Here is a 25681-nt window from a genome sequence, read left to right on the forward strand (position 1 = left end):
TAGTGTGGTTAAATAAAGACTTTAAAACTGTTAAACCCGTGTTTTATAACCAGGCCATGTCTTGCGTCAGTGCAGTGGACTCAATATTGTCCAAACATATAATGAGAGCACCACAGGAATCTGGGTTAAGAAGCGGCTGACAAGACTAAGAAAGAAATGTGATTCGTCAACCTTTCATTATCTTTCATACAGTATACAGGATAAACAGCATTCTGGATAAACTTAGTGATTCTGTTGTACTGTACAGTAGCTTTTATTAGCTTTTAAAGCTTTGCCAACACAGTTCACAGCTCCGTTTCTATAACCAAGCGGTGAGCTGGGATTTGGGAGGATTACTTTGTCCTAATAAGGGTCTGTATCTTTAACACAAGATTAAAAATGTGAAATCGTACAGTAGGCTCTGTTGGTTTCCATGTGAGAATCATTTCTTAGCTCGACTAGCTTTGCCCCCTCAGCTTCAACCTACATGTTAGACAAAAACATAAAACAAATGTGGAGCTGGGACTGAGGTTTCTTTAGATAGTCTACACAATATCAGAAAACAATGAAAAATGCCCATTTCAATTTCCTAGACCCAAAGGTGAAGTCTTTAAATTACTTTCTCTCTCTGTTTTATATCATTTACAATGTTATGAAACAGAAAGCTCATATTTTCAAGCTAATATAATCCTCATATTTGGGCAGCACATGGAGTACAGTTTTACATAATAAATGTCTTATTATTCTTCTTTTATTATCTGTTGAACAATTAATCGTATTGTTCAAACACTGAAAACATTGTTTGGCTGTGTTTCCATGGAGCTTCTTGTTTCCCTGCCAAGCTAATAGTTGCTTTGGGCAGAAATAGCAGAAAGCAAATATGTTGAAGGAATATTTCCCCCCCTAAATGATCATTTGTATGTCAGTTACTCACCCCGTGTCACCATGAATTTGTGAAGAAACCTTTTTTGTCTCGCAATCCTCCACGGGAAAGAAGAATCCAATGACAAAGACATCTTCTGGTAATGTCACTTTAATTAATGTCAAGTTGTCATAATCAAGACAACCCAAACAATGTCAACCTGTCATGACAAAAACCAAATGACACTTAATGACAGCAGTCATAAACGTTTATGACATGTACATAATGTTCATGACAAGTTCATGACAGTGTCATGTCATAGTTATGGCAGTGTCATGTCACCCTTATGTAGATACCTTCAAGTAAAGTGTTACTGGAAGTACTGAGCACGAGCTGTGTAAGAGTTTTCAAACAGCTGTGTAGATGTAGTTTTGCTGTTGTAAAACACATACCTGTAAATTTATCCAGAAATCTTCTCAGTTTTTGGATTCTTCTTCACTCTGGGGGCATGCAAGATTTTCTTTCCAAATTCAACAGGGTGAATAACTGACATACATATAGTCATTTGGGGGTGAGGTATTCCTTTAAGATCATCAAATTTGAACACAAAATCAATCAGATGTTGAGTAACAATGATTAAAGCAAAACAGAAATTAGCCATGTGTGTTCATTTTCTTTTTTTCAGATGTCCACATTGTATCTTCAGGAATCAGTCAGCAGAAACTACTGTCATTGTCATTTTGAAATATGGCCATCAAAGTGTGGTTTAAGTCACCAAAACACTACCAATACAAGTATTATTAGCTGGTATTTTGATAAAGATCTGAGGCAAGAAATCAAATCCAGAGTGATCAGATACAGACAGGGTTTTTCTTTTCAGACATGACACAAAGGCACTTTAGCACTCGTAAAAGAGGGCTATCAGGATGAGGAAGAGGATGTGACATTTTCACTGAGCAGAGCTGTCTGTCTCTCTCTGTCTATCTGTCTCTGTCCAGAGTCCACAGATGAGGAGGTGGATAAGCTCCACTGTCTGAACCACAGCGGCTCCTCAGCCACCTACTCCGACTACTCTCCCTCACAGGGCTCCTCCGGCTCCTCCAACCCACCTGGCAACGCGCACTCACACACACTCTCTCACGCACACCCACACGCTCCCGCCCTACCGGCCCCAAGCAAGGACCAGGCCCCTCAAACACACTGGACCAACAGGTACACACACAAAGATACACACACGTCGGCTTCATGTTCCATTTCATCACTGATCGCTGTCCCTCCCTCCGACTATCCATCATCTCTTCTTCTCTTTCGATTTCAACCCCCTTCAATCTCCTCCATTTATCATTCATCTCTTCCATCTATCCAATCGCTCCATCCTTCCTCTCCTCCCTCCATCTTTCTGTGTCTCTCTCATCTCTCCGCTCACTCAGTCAAGGTCACAGAGACTCATTAGGATGCTGCAGACTTCTGTTCAGGACTCTCAGCTCTCTTCTGTGTTTCAAAGCTGTCCAATCCAGGCATTGGTGTTATATATAGGATTATTTTATACCAACAAATAAAGAGAAGCGAATAAAGAGGTTTGGTCCTTTGACTGAAGATGTTACCTTGATTGCAGTGCACTTACGATGATGTTAGATACATAATATAGCATATATCACATTGAAAACTAAGGGCTGTTTCATAGTCGAGACAAAGGCACGCAGACACGAACGCATTGGGACGCCATGATGCGTGCTTGCGTCTCAAAATGTGTTGTCCATTCTTTTGATACGCGACACAGCGACGTGTGTAACACCATGCGTTGCCAGCGGGGGTGATAATGCAACCCATTTATATGACAGTTCTAGTGCCCTGCACTCTAATAAAATAGCAGTACTAGCTAGCTACAGCAGTACTAGCTTGCTGGAATGTACTGGTGACTCTGCTACCCCCTGTTGCACGAGCGATGTATTGCATTTCAAGTGTCGCCCGTGTCGCTTGTGTTCAATGTGTTGACTGTGAAAGGAAGTGTGTTGCTCGTGTCGCTTGCGTCGCTTGCTCGCGTTGCCTGCGTCGACTATGAAACGGCCCTAACAAAGCTTGTTTTGAAACTAAGTTGTTAAAAAATCTTGCAGCTATGGACAACAACAATCAGCTCAACTGAAACTGCCAGCCATATTTATGACATTTTCAGTATATAGCCTTAATGTTACTGAAGATTGGAGCCTGATACCATTGACTAGATTTGAGACACCCACTTTTTAACATCAACACATGACATAAACATACAGTTTTTGGTAAGAATCCCTCAAATTTGTTTATTTGTTTTGTTATTGTGACCATAATGTGTGCTGAGGAAGACATTTTACAGTTGAGAATTGATCTTGTAACGGCGTTTTTAATGTTTCAAATATATCTTTGGCATTTTCTAATTTCCAATTACTAGGTAATTACTGGTCCAGCTCTAACTTTCAGTGTTGGTGCAGACTGTTGTATCAGCATCTATTCTAAGTAGAATGCGTGCTGTATTACTGGCAAGTAATTTACACATTTTAATATCACTGCATTGCTAAAATTCTCTATTTGTGTTACTGTTTTCTACAATTTTACAACCTTGTAAATGGGGACTGTTTTGATATGTAACAGTTGACATGACATGTAACATATCATGATGGAACAAAAATGTACCAGATGTTCACACAAGCCCAACCAGTGATCTAACGATTCAGGAGTCTCGTAGCAAAAGTTGGATTTGTACGATACTAGTTTGTTTATTCTGTTTACTCTCTGACACCACAACGCCTGAGCAGATATTTTGTGTGTTTTTTGTTTTTTTGAGAACAGTAACCTTTTCCATTGCTTTATCAGTGGAATGGAGCGTCTATAATAATGTTAAAAACTCATTTCTTTGTCTTCACTCTTCCCATGCCTCGTTCTAAGGAGCCCCTGCAGGTTAAAAGCTCGCTTTGGTATTTTTTGACATTAAAGTTGTCATTTCACACGCCCTGGGGTGATGTACAGATCACAATCTGTATACTTGTCCCTTAGTCTGTGTACTTGTGAAAAATGTGGTATTTGCAAACTGCGAGCTGCAGTGAGGGAGGTTGAAGGCATTAATATTTTCTGTCCAAGGCTGCTCTCGCAAACATTAATTACAACAAACATGGTTGTTGGCCAAATTGATCTTCCAGAGAGACATCAGAGAGAGGGAGAGAAAGTTATGTTGTTCCAGTGCCCATCGGCTCTGATTAAATATACAGCTCATAATGATGAAGTATGGCACTTTAGTATAATTCAGTCCATTTTATTATTTTCCACAGCATAATTGGTGTTTGATATTTTGTGTCTTTGCAGACTGGCTCAGTCGTTCCCCAAACCCATTGACTCCAAGCCCCTGCTATCTCAGAGAGAAACTCCTCCATCAGGAACCCTGCAACAGCGCGGGGATCGACGCCCGCTGAGCGAGCCTTTTGATTGGTCCGAGGCCCCTCACTATGACAACACAGGTTTTGATGCTGAGGAGTCTCCTCTGGACCCTCCATCTTCTACTGGGAGTCAGGGAAACCCACCTCTGGGCTCCAAACCTCGCAGCCAGTCAACACACGGGCGCCGCCCCCTCCTCAGGCAGGAGCGAATCGTAGGAGTACCTCTGGAGCTGGACACTCAGACGCTCCCCTTCCACGGCAACCAACGCTCCACTCCGGACAATGACCCACAATCCTCTGGACATCCTTCCCAGAATCCTTGGCAGAACTGGACCAGAACCCCCAGCCCGCTGGAGGACCGAACTGCTTTTCCCTCCAAACTGGACTTGACGCCCACTTCCAGCCCCAACCCTGACCGCAAGGACATGGACCCGAGGTAACTGAGTGGAGCTCCAACAGTCCCACAGTTAACCCTGAAATGTGTACGCGTTTATGTGGAGGGATTTATGACCCACAGGTTTTAATTTCAGCAAACCATCACAGCTGCATTCGCACTTTTACCATGTTTGTATTTTTTTCTGGTTAAAGCTTCAGTATTATGATCAGCCAATCTATTGTACTTCTGGGTTTATACGGCAGATAACAGAGAAACAGTGCTCTGTAATAATATCCTGTGTTTTGAAACTTTCCAGCTTTGACTATTTTCACTTTCAAATAATCAGATACTCAAAAAAGCAGTTCATTAATAGAAAAGTTGATCAGCAAATAATGAATTAAATATTTATGCTTGTTGTCAAGCAAAAATGCTAAACACTGTTTCACAACATATTCCTCTGTTTTATATTCTTGTAAACTGAATCATTTACATTTCATCAAGGTTAATGATGTGATTTTTTTCTATTTGTTTTTTAATTTTTGGTCCAGATGAATAATCAACAAATTAAGGACAATCATTTTTACCTGCACTCCTAATCTCAAATGTCAGTCTGTGAGTAACAGCTGTATTATAAACCAACTGATGCTGGCAGCAGAGGTTGCATCAGATTTTCTCATTGTCCGTCAGTTTGATGAACAAGGTTATAAAAATCAAAATCTATAATAACCCGTAATTTTAATTTTCGTTTTTCATGTTAATAAGACATATTTAGGTTAATATCATTTCATTTCATTCATTAATTTTCATTTTATATTACTTAATAGAAGCTCATTGATTATGCATGTGTAAGGGCATGGGGAAAAAAAAAAAGAATAGAGACACTGACTGCAGTCACTTTTCATGTCAACACCACACAAAGCAGATAAAGGATTTTTTTTCCACCGCATCAGTCCCTCTTTTTTCACCTCATTTCTTAACAAGGTGGTGGCAGTAGTTCAGTCCATAGGGATTTGGGTTGGGAACCAGAGGGTCAGCAGTTCAAGTCCCCATCCTGACCAAATATGGAGCATGGACTGGTAGCTGGAGAGGTGTCAGTTTGCCAAAGTGCCCTTGAGCAAAGCACCAAACCTCCAACTGCTTGGGGCACCTGTTCATGGGCAGCCCCCTCACTCTGACATCTCTCCATTTAATGTATGTATAGGTTCTGTTTGTGCATGTGTGTGTATATGACAACGGAGTGAAAAAATTTAATTTCCCCTCTGGGATTAATAAAGTATATCTTCTTCTTCTTGCCAACATGTAACCATATAGCCTACCAATGCGATGGTTAAAGCCTACTAGATAACAAGGTCATGCATGTGATAACAAAGACAACACTAGACAACAGCTAATTAATATGCACGTGCCACCAACTGGACAGGGGTGTGAATCACTTGAAGTTACTGTAGATTGCACTCAGTGTGCTTATTCGTCAGAATGATGAACAACCTTTTTTCCGTAATTGTTAAAGAAGATTCAGTCAATGACAAAAAATATTGGGCTAATGCAATCACTGGTTGGTTGTAGATAATCTACAGGAAAATGCAATTATATTATTTGTGCAAAAATCATTGTTATGAAGCTGCTGGACCCATTCTTCATTTCTGATCTCACTGGTACTAACACTAACCTGATTTTAGACATAACTGCACCCAATTTCACCCATCTTTTTTTCCTGGTTATATTAATATAAAACTGCTCCAGTCCAACTCATTTTTGGGCTCATATTTGTGTAACACTATCCTTTGTTTTGTGCCCCAAGGATGGAACAAGGTGCAGGGCCTTTGCCTGGAAGTTGGACATACCACGACAATCAGGGGGAGCAGAACAGGAAGGATCAGCTTAGTGTCAGCGGGGGCAACAAGGTGACCGTGGTGATGAGTAAAAGCTCGGACCGCCTGTCCCCCATGATGAGGGAGACAAGATCCAAGTTTAAGAAGTCACAGAGCATTGATGAGATTGACATTGGCTCCTATAAGGTCTATAGGTAGGTTTAGTTTTGTTGTTATCTTAACAATAGGAGTATGAGGTGATTGCAAATTTGTAGCTGACCTCTCTCTCTGTTCTCTCTACAGTATCCCCATGGACAGCTACAGTTCATCCATTGAGCAGCAGACTAGTTTGGACCGTCAAGAGTTGCCTGGTTCTATGGAGCAGACCAACATGTCACGGTCACAGTCTGCCCCCATGTTAGATGATGACCTGGTCTTCCCAGGACAAGGCAACCAGAACCAGTCGGGACAGAACCAAAAACCTGCCATCCCACAGAAGGCCTACCACTTTGACCATAACTACAACCCCCAGGTTAGCAGCTCGTCTCTTTTTTTTTGGGCCACTTGAGGGCAGCAGAAATAAGTTGTGAACACAACTTGGACTTATCCTCACCTTTTAAGTAATATGCTAGAGAAGCATTGTTTTATTTAGAGCCATGTTTCAGGATACCTGGCAAATATCAGTTCAATTTTCTCTCACTATTAGCTCTGTTTTTGGTCTCTACCAACTCCTGAGGGAAATGTCTGGCTCTTTAGCTGCTAAATAATCCACGATGTTTACCAGCTTGTCTCTAACTGTGTATGTCTGTTGTTTTAGTGCTCATTCTGTTGAATTTTTAATTACGGAAGAGCTCTCATGTAGTACATGTTAAAAGTTCGCTGTAACAAGATGAGACAAACCTCCAGAGGTCAGGAAAGACAAAGGTTTCAGGAGGTGTTCAGACACTCTATTCATAATCTTCTCAACAAGTTAAGTAAACTGAAAAATCTGAAGTCAAAACAATTTTTATGCCAATATCAATGCCTTAAAACTTTTCATGGACTTACTGGTAACCATTCTAACCAATCAGGTGACCATGGACCGTCGGGTCCCTCCCCCCTTCCCCAACACACCAGACTACGTCAACCACTCATCGAAGGCCTTGGAGTACATCAATCAACCAGGGAAGACATTACCCAAGGAGCTGGTGAGCCCTCGGTATCGTGCGTATCCACCACTTGAGATGTTTTCTTTCCCCCAATCACCAATCACCCAGGATGGTCAGCCCAGCCAGCATCAGCAGCCAGTCCCAACACAGCGCTCCAGGCCTGGATTTTTGAGGAGAGCAGATTCATTGGTGAGCTCCACAGAGCTCGCTTTGTTCCGCAGAGTCCATGAAGCCCAGCAGGAGGCGCTGCAGGAAGCTCAGTACAGACAGCAGGTAGGAGATCTGTTGTCTGCAAAATAATGCTTCTTTTTGCGTGAAGTCAAACTGTTGAAAATGAATTGAATAAATAGTGACATAGAAGCATTAAGTTTCAAGTCAGTTGAAATCTGTCCCCCACATCCTCCCACAATACATTTTTGGATTGATGTAGGGTTCTGTTATAGTTGTGAACTCTCCTCTCCTCAGGCGGACCCCCCTCTTTATGGTCGGGCTCTGCCCTACTCCACCCAAATGGAGCACTCTGCCCTCACCAACATGGCCGACAGCCAGAGCCAGATGATGCACAACAAGAGAAACGGACGCTATGATGACGACTATCCCACATACCAGGAACAGAAGAAGCCCATGATTGGCTATCCGACCAAGAGCCTGACTCAGCGTCGCCCCCTGTCTGCCAGGAGCTACAGTACTGAGACCTACGGAGCATCTCAGGTAGAATATCTGTCTATCACCTGAGCTACTGATATAAACAGTTTAAACTGTGTGCCATCGCATTTATGTCCCGTTTTAATTTACTGTTTTGATTTAACTTGCTTTCTCATAACATGTCACAATTAAAACAAGTAGGGCTGCAACTAATAGCTATTTCAACTACTGATTAGTAAATGTACTCATACTTTAATACTGGCACAAAAGCCAATACCAGGAAACCAGCAAAGACATAACGACAAGAAGAGAGAAAAATAGCCATACTGTTATTCTGCATTACACACTCTTTGCACTTGAGATAAGTGTCTGCATTGGTCATTTGTTCAAACAGCTTTAAAATGTCCAAAAGAATGTCCTTTGTTCATGTTCAAAAGGCAAGTAGACATGTTCTTATAGCTCAACAAAAGGCTTGTGAGGTTTGAATCCTGTCTCATAACAACAGTAAACTTTGGTGGCATTTAACCATGACCACCATCTCTCCCTAACCTTTCCCATGTCTATTTAGTTGTTGAGTGCTTGTTTGGGTAATTTTCTAGAAGGTACTGACAACCAGCCTTTTTTGATACAGAGGTGTGTGGACTTACAGAGTATGTAAATGACTGAGTGGAAACATTTTTATTCATCCATTTTCCACCAATTACCAAGGTCCAGGTCACTGTAGCAGCAGACTAAGCAGAGTAGCTCAGGTGTCCTTTGCTTCAGCCATATCCCCCAGATTCCCAAGGCAATCCCCTAAATACATAAATAATCCCTTCAGTATGTTCTGGGTTTGCCCCAAGTCAGACTTTCCAAAAATAGCCACAGAGAGGTGTCCAGGAGCATACTGATCAGAGGCACAAAGCACCTCATCTGGCACCTTTCAGCACAAACGTACAGGGCACAGGAACAAAACTAGGAAACTAATATTGAGCACTTCTGACTGCAGTCTGATTCTGGTAGTATTTAGCCAAAGCCAAAAAGCCAAAAGTGAAGGTCTGACATATATATATCACCTGTTATGTAAAGAGCTTCACCTTTAAACTAAGCTTCATCTTCTCCAATATAGTCTGGTATAGTGTCTGCATTACTGCAGTCTTCCTTTCCTTTTTGAGGTCAGTTATTATTTGTCTGCAAGACGTTGCTTGTTAGGAAACTATGAACATAAGTTGCCTCAGGCTGTTTGAATAAACATAGAGTGCTATCATTTTAGTGTCGTCTCAGATTACATGGAATGTAGCTCTTATCTCAAGGAACACAAAATGCGATGCATGGTTCTTTAAACCTACATTAAATGACTGTTTGGCCACTTTGGTAGTGCAGCAAGCTGTAAACACATCTGACATGCAGTATGTTAAAGGTATACCATGCAGGGATTGTCAGTTACTGTTTTTAAACAGTACCACCAGCGAAAGTGCAAACTAACTCTTGTTAGTTCTGGTTTCTATCACTTCATAAATATAAGCCCAATTTTAGCTCTGTTTTGGTCTCCACCAAGTCCCCAGGGAAAATAGCAACTAATTGCCCCACTATGTTCAACAGCAATTTTTCATTGTAATTATCTGCTTGCTGCAACTAGAAGGTAGATGACAGTGGTGAACGGAAACATTAGGGTTGGGGGCACTAAAACCAAACCTGAAAGATGCTAAAACTCTCCATAGAGCTTAAGGGAACTGCAAATCTGGTGCTAATTCTCTATGGTTTGGTCACGTAAACCCTGTCACACACACATTATTTTTTCTTTTGGTAATGGAGAGGTTTTGATTAATGCAGCTTTAAATAAAACTGTCAAGTCCTACTTAATTTCTTATCATCTGTATAAAATATTAACCCTTTATCCTCAGGCCCGTCCAGTGTCAGCTCGTCCTACCATGGCTGCCCTGCTGGAGAAAATGCCTCCTGACTACACGCTGGCAACCTGCCCTGAGAAACCATCTGACGACACCATCAAAGTAAGACCTGTGGTAGCACAGAAGCCTGAAGACATCACCTCCAGGATGCCTGCCGATTGGAGGCAACAGCTACTTAGGCACATAGAAGCCAAACGATTGGACAGGGTACGTCACTGCAATGCAGAAACACTTCAGAGGGAGATGCACTCACACTCACACACAGCATTCGGAAGCCCTCCCTGTCTGTATCTGTGTCAGTCTGTGTTGTAAGGTTGACCAGATATGTGTCCGGCTGCATGTGTGTCCCATCCACACTGTCGCTCTGTCAGCCTGACCTACTGCACACTCACCGCTGGATATGTGCTGAAGAAATCACATGTCCTGAAATGTAATTCAACAAAACCTGCATTGTGACAAGAAATTTGATGTTGTGATGCGTCAATAAGTAAACAAATAATTATAGACACAGCACGGGCAACTGCAGACCTCTGTCAAGGCCAAAGGCCCTATCTCACAGTGTTTATGAAAGTGGAAAGTAATTAATGTATCCGCTCTGTGATTCAGATCTGCACAAAGATTTAATAGTTTCTCCCTTGGACCATCCTTAACCCTTCTACCAAGTTTTATGAAAATCCTGAAAAGCTCACTTACTCATTTCTTTAATTTCTACAAAAGTGTAAAAACAACAATTTAACGAAAGGTTAATGTGACTAAGTGCAATGGAAACAGATTCAGCAAATAAATGATTACGTACAGTACAGATGTCCTGTCATTATGTAGGCCCCCGCAAGCTCTCTTTGTCGTCTCTTTCGGCATTTAATACACTGTCATGCATGCAGGGCCGTTACCCGAACTCTTCCAAGAGCACATAGCTGCAATAGTAGTTGTGCAAAACTATATATTTCCATCGTCCACTGTGCTCTCCGTTACTATACATCCATTGTTTTCCTTTGTTTGAGGTCTGACTGGCACTTTTGATGACATCATCTCAACGTGCCCTCCTCTGCAGTGGCACCTGACTGGAGAATCAGCTTTACCCTACTGTTAATCTTGATAAACCAACTCCTAGTATTTGCATAACAGCAGTGGATGTAAAAGTGCATTAATTCGCATTTTCTCTTACTGATATTCTGAAAAATTGGTCAGAATTTGCCCTACATTTGGATTGAAACCCAACTACATGTATGATTTGGACTGAGCTGTGGGATGGTGCTAAAATCAAGCATTGAAACACAGTCTCAATGTCTCTCCAGTTACCAGTTTTTAATTAGGGATTGGGCTCATTGTTTCTTAAATATCCACACATGAACACATTTAACTAATTTAAGAACTTACACGCTAATGTTGGAATGAACTGATCCACCTGTTGTTGCTTGTATGACACAATGTTCTCTGTCTGTATTGACCGCTCACTAGCTAACATTTCTCTGTGCTTTCAGCAACTCTGCACTGTTGTTGTTGTTGTTTTATCGGTGTTATTGTTGTTTGTTTATTTGTGTGTGGAGCTCACAGTGTGTTATCACCACGCTGCAGCCCGCTGTGTGGGCTCCACCCCCCACCTCTCCCCCTGCATTCACCCATGTCATGTGATGTTGTCTTCTCCAATCAGAGTGGTGTCCTAAAGCACAACACGCTCACGCTGGGCATGCTCTGTCAGGGCGGGGGTCACGGCCAGGGGCGCAGCAGCACTTTGAACTTTAACCTTTACAATAACACTAAGCATGAGCCCCCTGCTGGCCGCTGGCTGCCACTACCTCCTCCTCCGTCTGCTAACGCTGTGAGTATCCCTCTGAGAACAATAAACCCCTGGTACTGCTGTTATTACTGCACACATAGGTAATTATAGAGAATAGCTGCCACTGCGTCTTCAGCCAACTACAGTAACCATTATCCATTATTTAAATGTGTGCCATTATTGCTTTTATAATGTAGACTGTTAAAACTACCTTGTCTACCAACTCAAGTTGTGAACTTTGAACTGGGTTTGTTACGCTTTAGTTTTGGCATCTTGACTTTGTCATATTTGCTGTCACCACAACCACACAGCATTAAAGGAGACAGATGAGCAGTGAGAAAAAAAATCATACTGCCCACTCTCGTACCTTGTAGTGCTTTCAGTGGCGTTACTTCATGTAAACAAAAACAACCAATGAGTGCCGAGGAGTCTCTAATGTAGCTGTCAATCATGTCAATCACAGCTTGTGAACTGTGGTCAGACTTTTGAACCAGGCAGCTCTGATCAAATATGAATCAAGATTCTGTTGCCCATTTCTCGCCTTAAATGTTTTCGGAAATTTTAGTGTACTGTTTAGCTGTAAAATGAAAAATTAATTTGTGACCTGGCTGCCATGTTGGAAACAGATATGTCTCTGAAAATATTTGAGGCAAGAAAAAGGCAATGCAGCAACAGTATCTTGATTCATATTTGATCAACACTGCCTAGTTTGACAGTTTGACTGCAGTTCACGGAGCGACTGACATGATTGACAGCTGCGTTTTAAACTCGTCGGCTCAGATTGGTTGTTGCTGCCATCCCGTACCCTGCCTGATTCTAGGGAATACCATTCGATGCAGTAGAAGAGGAGGGACATTGTTTTTTCACAGGCTATCTGTCTCATGCACTTCTCTCAGAATATAGTGACAGTTTCAGCAAATATGACACAATTATTTTCATAAAAGTTACCAGTTATAGCTTTAACGTCAAGTGTGGCAGCTAATGAACCAATTCTGGTGATGGATTGGTATTTCAAGAGTCTGGACTCAACTATAAGACACTTTCCATATTTCAAGGTAACCAAAACAACAGAGATCAAAGCAGCTCAACAAACAGAATATTTTCTTCAACATCCTAAAATTGGAAGATCTTTGTTGTCTCACATATGCCCCCACTGGACATTGCATGTCTACACCACATTCAACCATTTCTGCTACCTGCTAAATAGTCACTTTCAAAGTCCCTGAAAACTTGTTTTCTCAAACAGCTTCTTACTATGGGTAATGGGATGCTACGTGAATTGACGATTTTGTACCGAAACAATTTTGGTTATGCCAAGTTCTCAGGGGCTTTAAATGAGAGGCTCTTGAGTTAGAAGTAAGAGGACGATACAAGATAAATTCTATACTGACACCGTATTTATCAGCTGCATTAGTCATCACTCCATGTTGACTGATGGTTACTTTGCAAAATGTATCATTTTACTTCAAGCACAAGGGATAATCAATTTACGAAGCTCTTACAGCCATACAATATGCACACCTTAAAACAACAGACTCTCATATAACATTCATATAACCCTGTCTCTGGCAGGCAAAGGCTGATAGATGAATTAATGACTTAAGTTAAATGTTCACTTTCATTAATGATCCTTTTGTCTTGCTTTCTTTGTCTCCCTCACAGACCCCCTCTCAGCAGGCTGCCATGCTGGATAACGATCAGGAGGGAATGTCAGGGAGCAACCAGTGGGCTCCCTACTCACTTGGCAGGAGGGACGTCCCACCTGACAACCTCGTGAAAAAGGTGGGAGCGGTTGTCTGATCAGTTCACCTTTTTGTCTTTATTCGGCATAGCTGTTTGGGATCTTAAGGCTTGGAGGGAAGTCAGGAGCCAGCGAAAATGTCTTTAACATGCAAATAACTACTCTCCTGTAACCATTCCTCTGGTGTGGATATCAGCGTGTCTGTCCAAAACAATTTTTGACGTCTCTAACTGCTCCTCTTCTGTCCACAGAGTGCCCACTCTCACAACCCTTCACACCAATCACACAACACCATGATTGTCACTTCCTCTTCCTCCTCCTCATCCACTACACCTCATCGTGTGGTCGTGCAGCAGGGCTACGACGGAATGATGAACAAAGGGGGCCAATACCAACCAGGGATGCCCTTGTCAGTGGTTCCCTCTGGGGGGCAGTACCAAGGCAACATGTCTCAAGGTAAAGGGCAATACATTTAAATATAGTTCACTGGTTGCCTCGCTGGGGTTGGGTGGGTACCACTTTGAGTTATAATGTCGACACTTTAATTATCGAGGTTACAAGCAGTTTTCCGATCATACTGTCACATCTGAGCACAGCATGAAACTAGCACAATTGGTTACAAAAGGGGACCTATCATGCTTTTCCTTGTTTTTTGTCATATAAGTTTACAGTGAAGGATATTCATATTAAACGTGGCCAAAGTAACCCCAGTGAGCAAAAACCTGAATACTCTGTTTCCAATGTTTCTTTCCTACTTTCAAGACAAGATTACACTAGCCAGTGACAGATTTCTTTTATATGGTCATCTGCTCCAGGCACGCTACTGCATATGTTTACATTACCTTGCCTAAACTGCTACATGTAGCTAACATCAGGGAAATATGTAATCTTGGTTGCTGATGTTGTTCATTTCTCTCTTTCTCTCTCTCTAACCCTTATTACTGCTGGAACATCTCCAGTTGTGTCCGAAAGTTTTTATTGGTGATTTTCTCAATAGAAAGTGCCTCTATTTACTGTTACAGTCATTTCCTGGCTGCAGGTACACTGCTACATGTAGCTACATGTAGCTACATGCTAATGTCAGTAAAACATGTACTCTTGTTTGATAATGTTGTTCATTTCTCTCCGATTTCTGATTATAGTCCTGCTAGAACTGGTCTGGTTGTGAAAATTTTGATTTAGGGGCTTTTATTTGTGAATTTTCACAGTAGAACGTACTGCGTTACAGTCATTCCCCCAGCTGCAGTAACCAGTCCCTCCAGAAGAACACGATCTTGCGTTCGCAATAATTAATGCAAATTCAACGAAATTCCGCAATATTTGTGGGGCCTTGCGTTTTTTCAAAAGTCCCGCGATTTTTCTGCATTTTTCCGCATTTTCCGGTCAACCGGAAGTCGTCGTGCATGCAATGCCATTTGAAACGTCATCCGACACGTCATCAAATGCGCTAATGGCATTGCAGTATGGAGAAACGCTCTGTATTGACATAAGAATTTGCACTGTTTAAATGCATACAATATGTGTTGAATGTATTAAAATGTTATGTTTACAGAAGAGCTTACATGCTGTTTTACAGTCACATTGTCTGGTTTGAGAGCTACAATATTCACTCAGGATTTTTTGTGGAGGTAGTATTTTTTTTTTTTTTTTTTTTTTTTTTTTAAACACACATTTTTTTTCTCCTTTTGTCATCAGCCGCAAATTTTGTCATTTGCCACAATTTCCCGCAAAAAAATTCGCATAAAAATTCCGCAATTTTTATCACAGTTTTTGACAAAATTGGCCGCAGATTCAAGGGATTTTTACCGCGAGATCCTGGAGATACTGAATAATGGTGCAGACTATTAAAAACCCAAAATACAAGTATAAACCTGAAAATGAGCATAATAGGCCCCCTTTCAGCTGTCATCGACACACTGTATTTGTGTGTTTCCATGGCAGGTAAAAAGTGATGTAATAAAAGCTCATAAAACACCAACAGCCCAGATATTACCATTAGCATTTGTTAGCCAGTTAGCATATACTGGTGTGCCTCTGTTTATTCCAAAAAGTTTTGTACTGATAGATTTTTTAGTTTTTTTATTTGTCTTAAATTCAGTTCAAGGTACTGTAGCATAAAAAGGTCAATGAAATTTGCCCCACTTTACAATTTAAAAACTGCAATTACCCAGTAATAGCACGTTGGTCGGTCAGAGTAAAATTTCACACATGGGCCATGTGTCTAAAATGAACAGCCCACACATTTATCAATTATAGGAATTTTTAATTGGTTTCTTTCCTTTTTTTCCCCGTCCAGGCCATCCTGCTTCTGGACAGGGTTACCCCAGCGCCGGCATGGCTATGTCCCCATCTGGGAACCAACCCCAGTACAACCCCCATTCCTCCCACACATCCCATCAGCCGGCCACCAACCCTCAGTACCACGGCAACCAGGTCATGGTCCATAGTAACCAGGGCATGGTCCATAGCAATCAGGTTGTCATGACCCACACCAACCCACGGCCTCAGAGCGCTCGCTGCCTGTTGCAGACCAAAGGCCAAAAGAGCACGGATGGTTTCCAGGAACAGGTATCTGTCTGTCTGTCCATCTGTCTGTTTGTTCTCATCTCGCACTATCTTGGAGGTCTGTTTGAAAATGGGCTGTGCTCAAATGATGCCTCAATATATACTAACCAGGTTAGAAAGGATGTTAGTTTTGTGGATGTAGGTCCATTCGACTATGGTGCAATAATAATACAACATGAAGTGAACAAATTGAGACAAATGCACACATAAATGGTAGAACTGTAAACTAACTCACCAGATCAGATGTGCCAATAACTGAACATGGTGGTTACCAAGTGGAATCTGAGGGGTCCACATTAGGCCAACAAGCTGTCAACTAAAGGACACAAAATATTAAAATAACTGCAAAGTGTAAGTTTAATTTTAGCCTCGAACAGCAACGGTTTGTTAGAAGAAACAGGCTTAGAAAAAGCCACGGAGGCGTCGTTCTAAATCTGAGATATTTCACAGATGGAAATCAGTGTACCAGTTGAGGTAAGAACACAAAGTCATTCACACCACCCAGATCAGCTGATCTTCCTGCTTTGTCTTCCCGTTCCTAGTATGAGATGGCTTTCATTATGCCAAAGAGAAATACTCTGACAAGGATATTTGCGGTTCGATTGTTGTTGCCAGAGAACTGAGGACCTCCAATATAGCTGCCAAAGCATGTCACACATCACATGAAAGCACCCGTTGTCCATGTTGTCTATCTACTCTGTGTAGAGATTATGATCTTTGTATTTCACTGTCACTTGTCTTTCTTTCTTTTCTGTCTTTCTTTTTTCTCTCCCTCCTCTCGCTCTATAGTTGTGTGTGAGAATAGAGAAGAACCCTGGTCTTGGTTTCAGTATCTCTGGTGGCATCAGCGGCCAGGGGAACCCCTTCAAACCCTCCGACATGGTACGACCCGACCCGGCCTGCCAGCCAATCACAGCCTCCCCGGCTTTACCTCAGAGTTGCCATGGAAACTGCTGCTTGCTACCGCAGTGTTTCGTCTGTCTGTCTGTCTGTGGGGCAGCAGTTAACTTGGTTAACTTTAAGTCTGTCATCTTATACTACAGACTTCTAATTGAAGTTTACGTGTTTGAAGGGGTAAAGAAGTCAGAAAATATGGAACTAAGCCTCTTGAAATATTAGAAAGGCTTCTTAGCGTCACCAAACAGGAACGGAGACATCATAGAAATGAAACCTGAGTTTGGCAAACTGTATTATTAGGACTGATAGTACAGGAAGCACTTTTTCTCACCTGATAAACATTAGTTTTTTGTGTGTGATTTTGGTTCATTTTTACAGCATCCTCATCACTGTTGGGTCTCTTGGAGCAACAAACTTGAATATTTCGGTATTTAGAAATAGATTTGTACCCACATGGCACACATGATGTCTTATTACAAGATATGCCAAACTCTTTTATCATTTCTACTTCTGAGTTTGACTGATTCTGTCAGTGTGTGTCTGTGCCGAGAGCCTGTTGGGGTTGCAGATCCCCCAGGCCTCCTGCACATAGCAGTCTGTCCTAGAAACATGCTGCTATAGTCAGTCCAAAAGAGCGATGCTGCTCACGGAGCTCTAACAGCTATTTTAGGAAGGCTGCTTTAGTTCTGGGACACCGTGGGTGATTTTAGATGTTCAAACGCTTTGATCTCGGGATGGGAAGTATGGCAGATTTTACTGACTGTTATTCAGATGTTGAGTAACTGACGAGACAGCTGCTCTATAAATAGAAAGCCTTCAATAAGACTTCTTTAAAACAGTCAGCCTCTGCGCAGCCCATGTGACAAATGGTGAATTAATTTAAGTCGGGGGTGTGAAGTGCTAATATAGAAACTGTCAATTCATCATTTAACTTAAGTTTTAAGTAGACAACGAGTGACTCAGTTGCTGACAAGTACAGTTATTTAATCATTCCCATCCCTACTCGTATCCATAAAGCTTCACCGGACGCAGTTTCTCCATCATTAATACTCTCCAGTGATTCTCCTAAACATTTAGTCAAGTAATTACATTATATATACAGTATTTATTCATGAGTAAAGTGAACTGTGGGTGTAAATGTAGATATGTTAATACAGATTAATAAAAATTGCAGAACAGTTTGCTATATTTCACATTAGAATAAAATATTTACCTTTACCATCATACAGTGACAGTGACTGCCACTCAGCTGCTGATCTTCTGGGTATCTGCAGTGATGTCATTTAACAAATGTTTTTAGTCATGGGAGTATGTATGGTTTAAAATGTAAATGTTCTAATGTGAAATGTACATTTAGATGCCCTAAATGTTGTGTTATATGAACTGTATCTCTACTCCACTCCTCTCAGACCCCACACTCACATGCGGCTCCCTCACAGTCTCATGGAGGATATTTGCCTCCTGTCGAAGTTGGCATGATACAAAAACAGCTTTTATTTGTCACCACCAAAACGTCCCTTTAATCACGTTATTCTTCCTCTTGCCCCTTGTTACTTCCATCCACACATGTGAGGCGTCTTCCTGAAGCAGTCGAAGGCTGCTTTCATGTTTTTTCAGTGGTTGTCAACTCAGAGCCGATTCATCAGCAGTTTTAGATCAAACAAACGACCCATTTATGAGAACTCCTTTTGGTATGTCTATATAGACATTAGTGACTCTTTCAGTCAGATTAGATGTAACAAGGTTTAAAGCTACATAAATTGTTTTAATTTTCTCTGAATGTAAATTAAGGGCACACGTAAGGCTAAATTGAGCCAGAGTGTAAATAGTTAAAAGGGTTGTGAATCAAAACAGCTTGACTGATAAATTATACATCTGTGGTTTTGATCCCTAGAGCCTGCTACAGCCACGGCTGTTCCACAGGACTGTGGCTTCCCCCTGTGGTCAGACTGTTGTTTGCACCCTTCCTCTGAGTTATCTGGTCAAAAAGAACATAGATGTAGCCCAGATTTATAAGTGCTCTTTATATTTGTTAGGGATGCACCGAAATGAAAATTTTTGGCCGAAGCCGAATAATATTAAACGCTTGGCCGAATACCGAGTACCGAATACCGAATATTGTTGTTTAGTTTTTCATTAGTTTTTGCAGATGAACCCCCTCCAGATTAGTGTTGTCACGGTACCAATATTGGGACCCACTGTACGATACCAATGAAAATATCATGGTTCTAAGTAGTATCACGATACCACAGCGAAAATGAGGCAGATGTGCCTTTTGTCATTTATAAAAAGATAAATCACTTTTCTATAACACATCAATGATATTTCAATGGAATTACTTATTGACTTATTCATACTTCAAAAACAGCATCAATAAGTGATGAACATAGGGGGGATCAAAATAAAATAAATAAATAAAATCAAAATCAACCAGCCACCCTCCTCCCCTGACAGTCCCTTCATAAGTCAAGAACAGTCCCTAAAGTGCGGTGAGGTTTGTGGACCGTGAACGGCTCGTTTCTCCTCTGACACATCACATACCTGTGTTCGGCTGGCTCGGCTGTTCAGGTACTTCTGGGCAGTCCACACGCCAAGAAGAGGATATTATTGGAGCCGACTTGTCCGTCGCCGGTAAGCCGATGGCTACTGTATTTGACAGGAATACATTACTGTCTGTGTCTGTGACCCCCGTTCAACCCACAACTGGTGGGATTCGCCTTTCGTTTCTGCTGCTGGTTGAAATCTGTAGGCTGCTCGCACAGCGTGCTGAATGATTTAAGCCTATTTTGCTCGCTCAAAACTATTGTTAGTGGCAAATGCGAGTGCCGTGACGGGCGGATCGCCACACTGCCGACATTTCACTCCGGCCGTCACGGCACGTTGTTTGATTGCGTTATCAAAACACGCCGCTATTATTCGGGTTTGATTGCGTTATCAAAACACGCCGCTATTATTCGGCCTTGCTTTTAACTTATTCCACCGAATGCCGAGTGTGTGTTTTTTTGCAATATTCGGCCGAATGTATTCGGTTACCGAATATTCGGTGCATCCCTAATATTTGTAAAACACTAAAATACAGTTGGAGCAGTATTATCTTTAAATTGGCTTCAAAATCGTCAATTTGAATTGGAAAATTAATTCACTTATTTCCATTTAAATTCAAACAAAAGTTGTTTCCTTTTTATGTTTTTTTAGCCTTTTTTTGCAGCCTTTTTATAGTGGAAATCTCGTTTTAATTGTGCCACAAAATTCTGTAATTCTCTGTTTTTTATAATGACTAAATAATAATACACTTCAGAAAATGTAAATTTGTTTGATGTTCAAGTGACACAAATTATAATCCGAAATTTGACATAATCCTGTAGATTTTTATCATCCTCAAATGTATTTAACAGTATATTTTCATAACTTAAAAAAATGTTTTACTGTAAACAACAAAGAAGTTTAAGATCGTAATCCTTTCAAGATGTAATCTTTGAATTTTTTTTTTGTATAGACACAAAGTAATTTTCCAAGAAAGTCGTCAGATTGATTGACAGTTTATGAAACATACTTCTCATAAAAGAGTTTCCGTGAGAGGATCTGACAGGTTGCATCAAAGTTTAGATTCCCCATTGATTTCTTAACATTTTAAAACCCTTTGTGAAAATCTGCCACAAGTCATTATCAGGTTTCTACAAAAGAAATGACAGTGATCTCCTAAGTTTGACTTAAAAGACTAGCTGTGGCACTCTAAGCCACTGGGTCAGTTTCACTCCTGACTAATTAGGATTCAGCGAGCGGAGACAGTGACTCACTTCCCGTATTGACAGGAGTGGGATCCCGGGCTTTGATGTATTAGCTTCTCAGGCTTGGTTTAAGAACAGAAGACAGGGTTTTAAGGAGCAGAACATGGATTTTTTCATCAGATCTGGGTCATGATCGTTTGAAAATCCAATTTTCTGTTCCTGCTGTTGCTAAATGCTGTCTTTGCACACTGAGCTGCTGTCGATAACTTATCACCTGTCATCTTTGGGAGGAAACAGTGATCTATGTTATCGCTGAGCTGCAAAAACCTTGTTGTACCACAAAAAAACAGACTGCTTTTTCAAAATTTCTGAAAATTCTGAAGTTTTGAAGATGGATGGTTTTTGCGGGGAACTGCAGCTTTGTGTGCAACTGCTTTATAGTGTGTAAATGTTTAATCATTGTGACTAATGCTATAAAGGTTTAAGCTGCTAACAATCACATTTGTAATGTACAGTGAGCTCCATATTCCACTTTCTCAGTGTCTGAAAGGATGTGTTTCTACCAGTGTGATGAAACAAAACAAACAAACGAAAACAAGATCCTGTAAGTTATTATAATGAGAAACTTTTCAAAATAACGAGAAACTTTCTACAAAAAAGACATATCTCAAAATAATGGGCTAGTATCCCAGAGTAATAATTGAGTATCTCAATATAATGACAATCTTTCTCAAAATACTGAGATTAGTTTATAAAATAATGAGAAACTTTCTTAAAGTAATGAGTAATTTTCAAAATAAAAACCTTTCTCTGAATAATGAATCACTTACTTCAAAATAATGACATAGTATCACAAAAATTATGAAAAGCTATCTCAAAATAATGAGAAACTTTCATAAAATAATGACAAACATTTTTTAAATAAACAATTACTTATCTCAAAATAATGGAAAACTTTCTCAAAAGTATGAATTACTCACCTCAAAATAACGACTTGGTATCTCAAAATATTAAGAAACTTTCATAAAATAATGAGAAACTTCCTCAAAATAATGAGAAAGTTTCTAAAAACAATGAGAGACTTTCTCAAAATAATGATTTAGTATCTTTTTTTATTATTATTTTTAGATGATAACTCATTATTTTGAAATACTTAGTAATTATTTTGAGATACTAGCTCATTTATATGACTTACAGGATTTTTTTTTTTTTTTTAAATTTCATCACCCTGGCAGACATGGGCTTCCAAAGATGTGAAGGACATTAATTAAATACTAAAAATAACTGGCCAGATCAAAATAACAGTGTTTGTAGTGTGTTGTCATACATAGATTGCATGAACTGCATTGATTCAAACCATTTCATAGTCACATTATGAAAATTATCTGATCATATACACATATGAGGCTCACTGTATAAATGCCAGTGTTGGATGAACAGTAACTAAACTAATACTTCTAACATACACACCTCTTTAACATTCAATATATGTGTTTGTTTCTGCATTCACTCATACACTGTAGTATGAAGGTGCCACTGCACTGTCACTACTACATCGTATTGTTAACTTTATCTGTTAAGCTCACCACTGTGTGTTCAACATGTGCACAACCTGTTGAACCACGTTGAGTCAACACAGCTGCATTGTCCGACACTTTCTGTGTTCAAAAACATCTTTCAGCTCTCAGTGAAAAGATGTTGGTGTTTTTACAATCTCTGCCTTGGGTTATTTAGGGAAAAGACGGGAGATGAAATATCTGATGCCCTCCCCGCTACCTACTTCTTACCCCTAGTCGGTACCCATCCCACACCTATTTTTCTTCCCCTATTCTTTATATATTTACTGTATATCTATTTTTCTCTCTTTCTAACTTCATGTTTATGCAAAGGCCTTACTGTATAAATAGCATCTAAACTATTCTGACATGTGTCTTTTTGGGAGGAATGTATAACTCAGCTTCTGTAAATTTTAAAGTAGACGCTAATAACAAGTAAATCCAAGTACTTGAACTGATTAAAATCCATCATGACTTGCATGCCTCTCTAAATTTGGAGCAAAGAGAATGCATTGGTAAACTGCCTGTATATTTTTGGCAGAAATGTGATTTATTTGGGGATTGGGGGTGGATACTGAGATGAGAATGAGAAAGGCAAAGATTCTAAACCATCGTGTCCCTGTGTTGTCCTAACGGTGTATCATTTTGACTTATAGGGTATCTTTGTTACTAGGGTACAGCATGACGGGCCCGCCGCCTCCGCCCTGCAGCCCGGAGACAAGATTCTGCAGGTAACATCCTCTCACTTGTCATCAAATGGGCCAGAAAACAGCCACATCTTGCCCTTTCTCCCTCCCTAACCCTTCCCTAATTTTGCAACAGTGAGGCAGAGCATTCAGTAGGAGAGAAGAGCAAGTATTGTGCTTTGATGCGCTACAGTTAGCTGGACATTTTCTATTCACTAACAGAGGAACACAGACATTAATAAGCTACAGTGACTGAGCCACTGATCGCAAACTCACCAGGAGGTGTTATCTAACTGGGTGTTTATATTAATTATACAAGAGTGTATCAGCATTTTCCTACCTGTATATTCTGCCTCTGTGTGTGTACCTGTTGGTCCAGAAATCAGGCATGACCCCCACCATCCCTCTCTCATTCATCAATAGCCAGTGACACCCTAAAGCTGTTGAGCCAAATACCACAGGGATATTTGAGTAGCCTAAAACAATGTTATTCATACTGTTACTATCACTAGTACTATGAAACTGACAACTTGAAAGTCAAATGAAGAAACAATTTGAAGGCCGTTTTAGAAGACATGAGTAAGGCTGAACTTACTTTAATGGAACACTTCACCCAACAAAAAAATAACCACAAATACATTTTTTTCCTCTTATGTGCAGTGCTATTAATCAGTCTGGATTGTATTGGTGTGGGTTGCCGAATGTAGGGAGATATCTGCCCGCTCTTGAATATAATGGAACAAGATTTCACTCGGCTTGTTGTGCTCAAAGCACCCCAAAAAAAAAAAATAACAGAAAAACTCAATAGCAATTTAACCAGGATAATCCACAGAGCTTGTTGTGAGCAGTTTCATGTAGGAACTATTTTTTTTCCACTGAACTACACCCACTAATTGTATCGCCGCACAGAAGGAAGCGTGCATCTACTCATGGAGAAGAGGTTCCTGCTCTTGACAGCACGAGACGTAAACATTAATAGCATCCTTAACTGACAGATGCACACTTCCCTCTTTGCAGTGATACAATTGACCCTTCGCTAAATGCAATTCCTGGACAAAGACTGGCCAATCATAATGTAGCATCGGGCTGGCTCAAACCAGGGTCTGACAACAACACAGCTGAGCTCTATTGACTCTCATTTCAGATTTCCTTCATTTTCAGGCTGGTTTTGTGGATTTGGAGCTAAATGTTGTGCCTGGGGCACGCCGTTACCTGGAGATCAACTCCTGGAAAGTGTTAGCTAGCTAGCTACTGAAGATATAGCCTACTGAATGTATACACATGCTGCTTTTGCTTTTTAATGATTACAACAATGAAAAAAAGACCAACCCTGCTGTACAGGAACCAGTGAAGGGAAGCAGGGTTCTAGCAAACACCTCTTGGTACAACTTAGACACATCATCAGTGATGTATCCTGGGGTCATTGGGTGTTTCGGGTCTGTCAACATCATACACCCTCACCCAGGCGACCTAGCCGGGGTTGATCAAGCCCCAGCTTATGTCTAAGTGGCTTTAATTGTCCACGGATCTCCCCGCTTGATCCACAGCCATCTTGACGCCTTTTCTGCGGCATCAGTGATGTTCTTGATGGCTCTCCTTGTGTGCAGTCCCTTCACTCGCAGCATCTTGAGTGCCCTAATGAGAGACTGGCCGACGAATCCTCTGCATCCAACCTTGATAGGGTTACATCGGGTCCGCCATCCCCTGCTTCGGCACTCGTCTGCCAGCTCCTCATATTTGGTCCTCTTCCTTTCAAAGGCCTCGTCCATCCGGTGTTCCCAGGGAACAGTCAACTCCAGCAGGACCACTTGTCTTGATGTTTCTGATACCAGCACCATATCTGGCCTGAGTGTGGTTCCTGTGATGTTCTCTGGGAATTTAAGGTGTCTCCCCAGGTCGACCTTCAGCTGCCAGTCCCGAGCTGTTGCCAGCAGCCCCCCTGTCTAACTCGGATGCTACTGCGGCTTCTCCCCAGCTTTGACGAAGGCGATGGACTGCCTTGCCGGTTGCTGCTGTCTACTGCTGGAGATCGCTGTACTAATGACCTCTGCAATGACCTTCAGCACCTGGTCATGGCGCCAGCGGTAGTGCCCATCTCCCTGTGCTCTTGGGCAACAGCTCAGGATATGCTCCAATGAACCTGGTTTTTGGCAGAGTGGGCAGAGTGGAGAATCTGCCAGGCCCCAGTGGAAGAGATTGGATGGGCTGGGGAGGACGTCATACACTTACTGAACCAGGAACTTCATGTGATGTGGTTCAGTCTTCTATAAGTTTGTCCATGAGATCTTCCGATCTGCTGCCTGTTCCCATAGGGTCCACGATAATATTTCTTCAGGGAGTGCAGTTAGTTACAGTGTGGGCTCCATGCTTACTATGACAGCTTGTTGGACCATCACAAAGGGACGGGGCTCAGTGAAAGGTCAATTGACCTATGGCTAAGCCACGCCCCCCTCCACTCACTTGGACAAACTATCAACATTCAGTGACCAGCGCTATGGCAGGTGTCACAGTACACGGCATTTCACAGGAGGCAATTGATGTTTTTTGGGGACATAACGATCAGATGTCATTGAGAAGTAACCAAAAGGGCCTAAACTACACACTGGAGGGATATATT

General features: G+C 41.2%; 1 protein-coding gene across 1 annotated transcript in view; it reads left to right on the forward strand.

The window, feature by feature from the left end:
• The window catches only part of lrrc7 (leucine rich repeat containing 7), a 97359-nt gene that overhangs the window by 64888 nt on the left and 6790 nt on the right, over window positions 1-25681 (forward strand). Inside the window, exons 20-32 of the mRNA XM_050055949.1 lie at window positions 1840-2053; window positions 4175-4681; window positions 6423-6647; window positions 6736-6964; window positions 7503-7853; window positions 8046-8291; window positions 10109-10321; window positions 11766-11933; window positions 13554-13673; window positions 13884-14088; window positions 15929-16200; window positions 16987-17079; window positions 23035-23109. Coding sequence (XP_049911906.1) covers window positions 1840-2053; window positions 4175-4681; window positions 6423-6647; window positions 6736-6964; window positions 7503-7853; window positions 8046-8291; window positions 10109-10321; window positions 11766-11933; window positions 13554-13673; window positions 13884-14088; window positions 15929-16200; window positions 16987-17079; window positions 23035-23109 — 2918 coding nt within the window. The remainder of the gene's footprint in view (window positions 1-1839; window positions 2054-4174; window positions 4682-6422; window positions 6648-6735; window positions 6965-7502; window positions 7854-8045; window positions 8292-10108; window positions 10322-11765; window positions 11934-13553; window positions 13674-13883; window positions 14089-15928; window positions 16201-16986; window positions 17080-23034; window positions 23110-25681) is intronic.

The sequence above is a fragment of the Epinephelus moara genome, chromosome 10, assembly GCF_006386435.1.
Source record: "Epinephelus moara isolate mb chromosome 10, YSFRI_EMoa_1.0, whole genome shotgun sequence".
NCBI lineage: Eukaryota > Metazoa > Chordata > Actinopteri > Perciformes > Serranidae > Epinephelus > Epinephelus moara.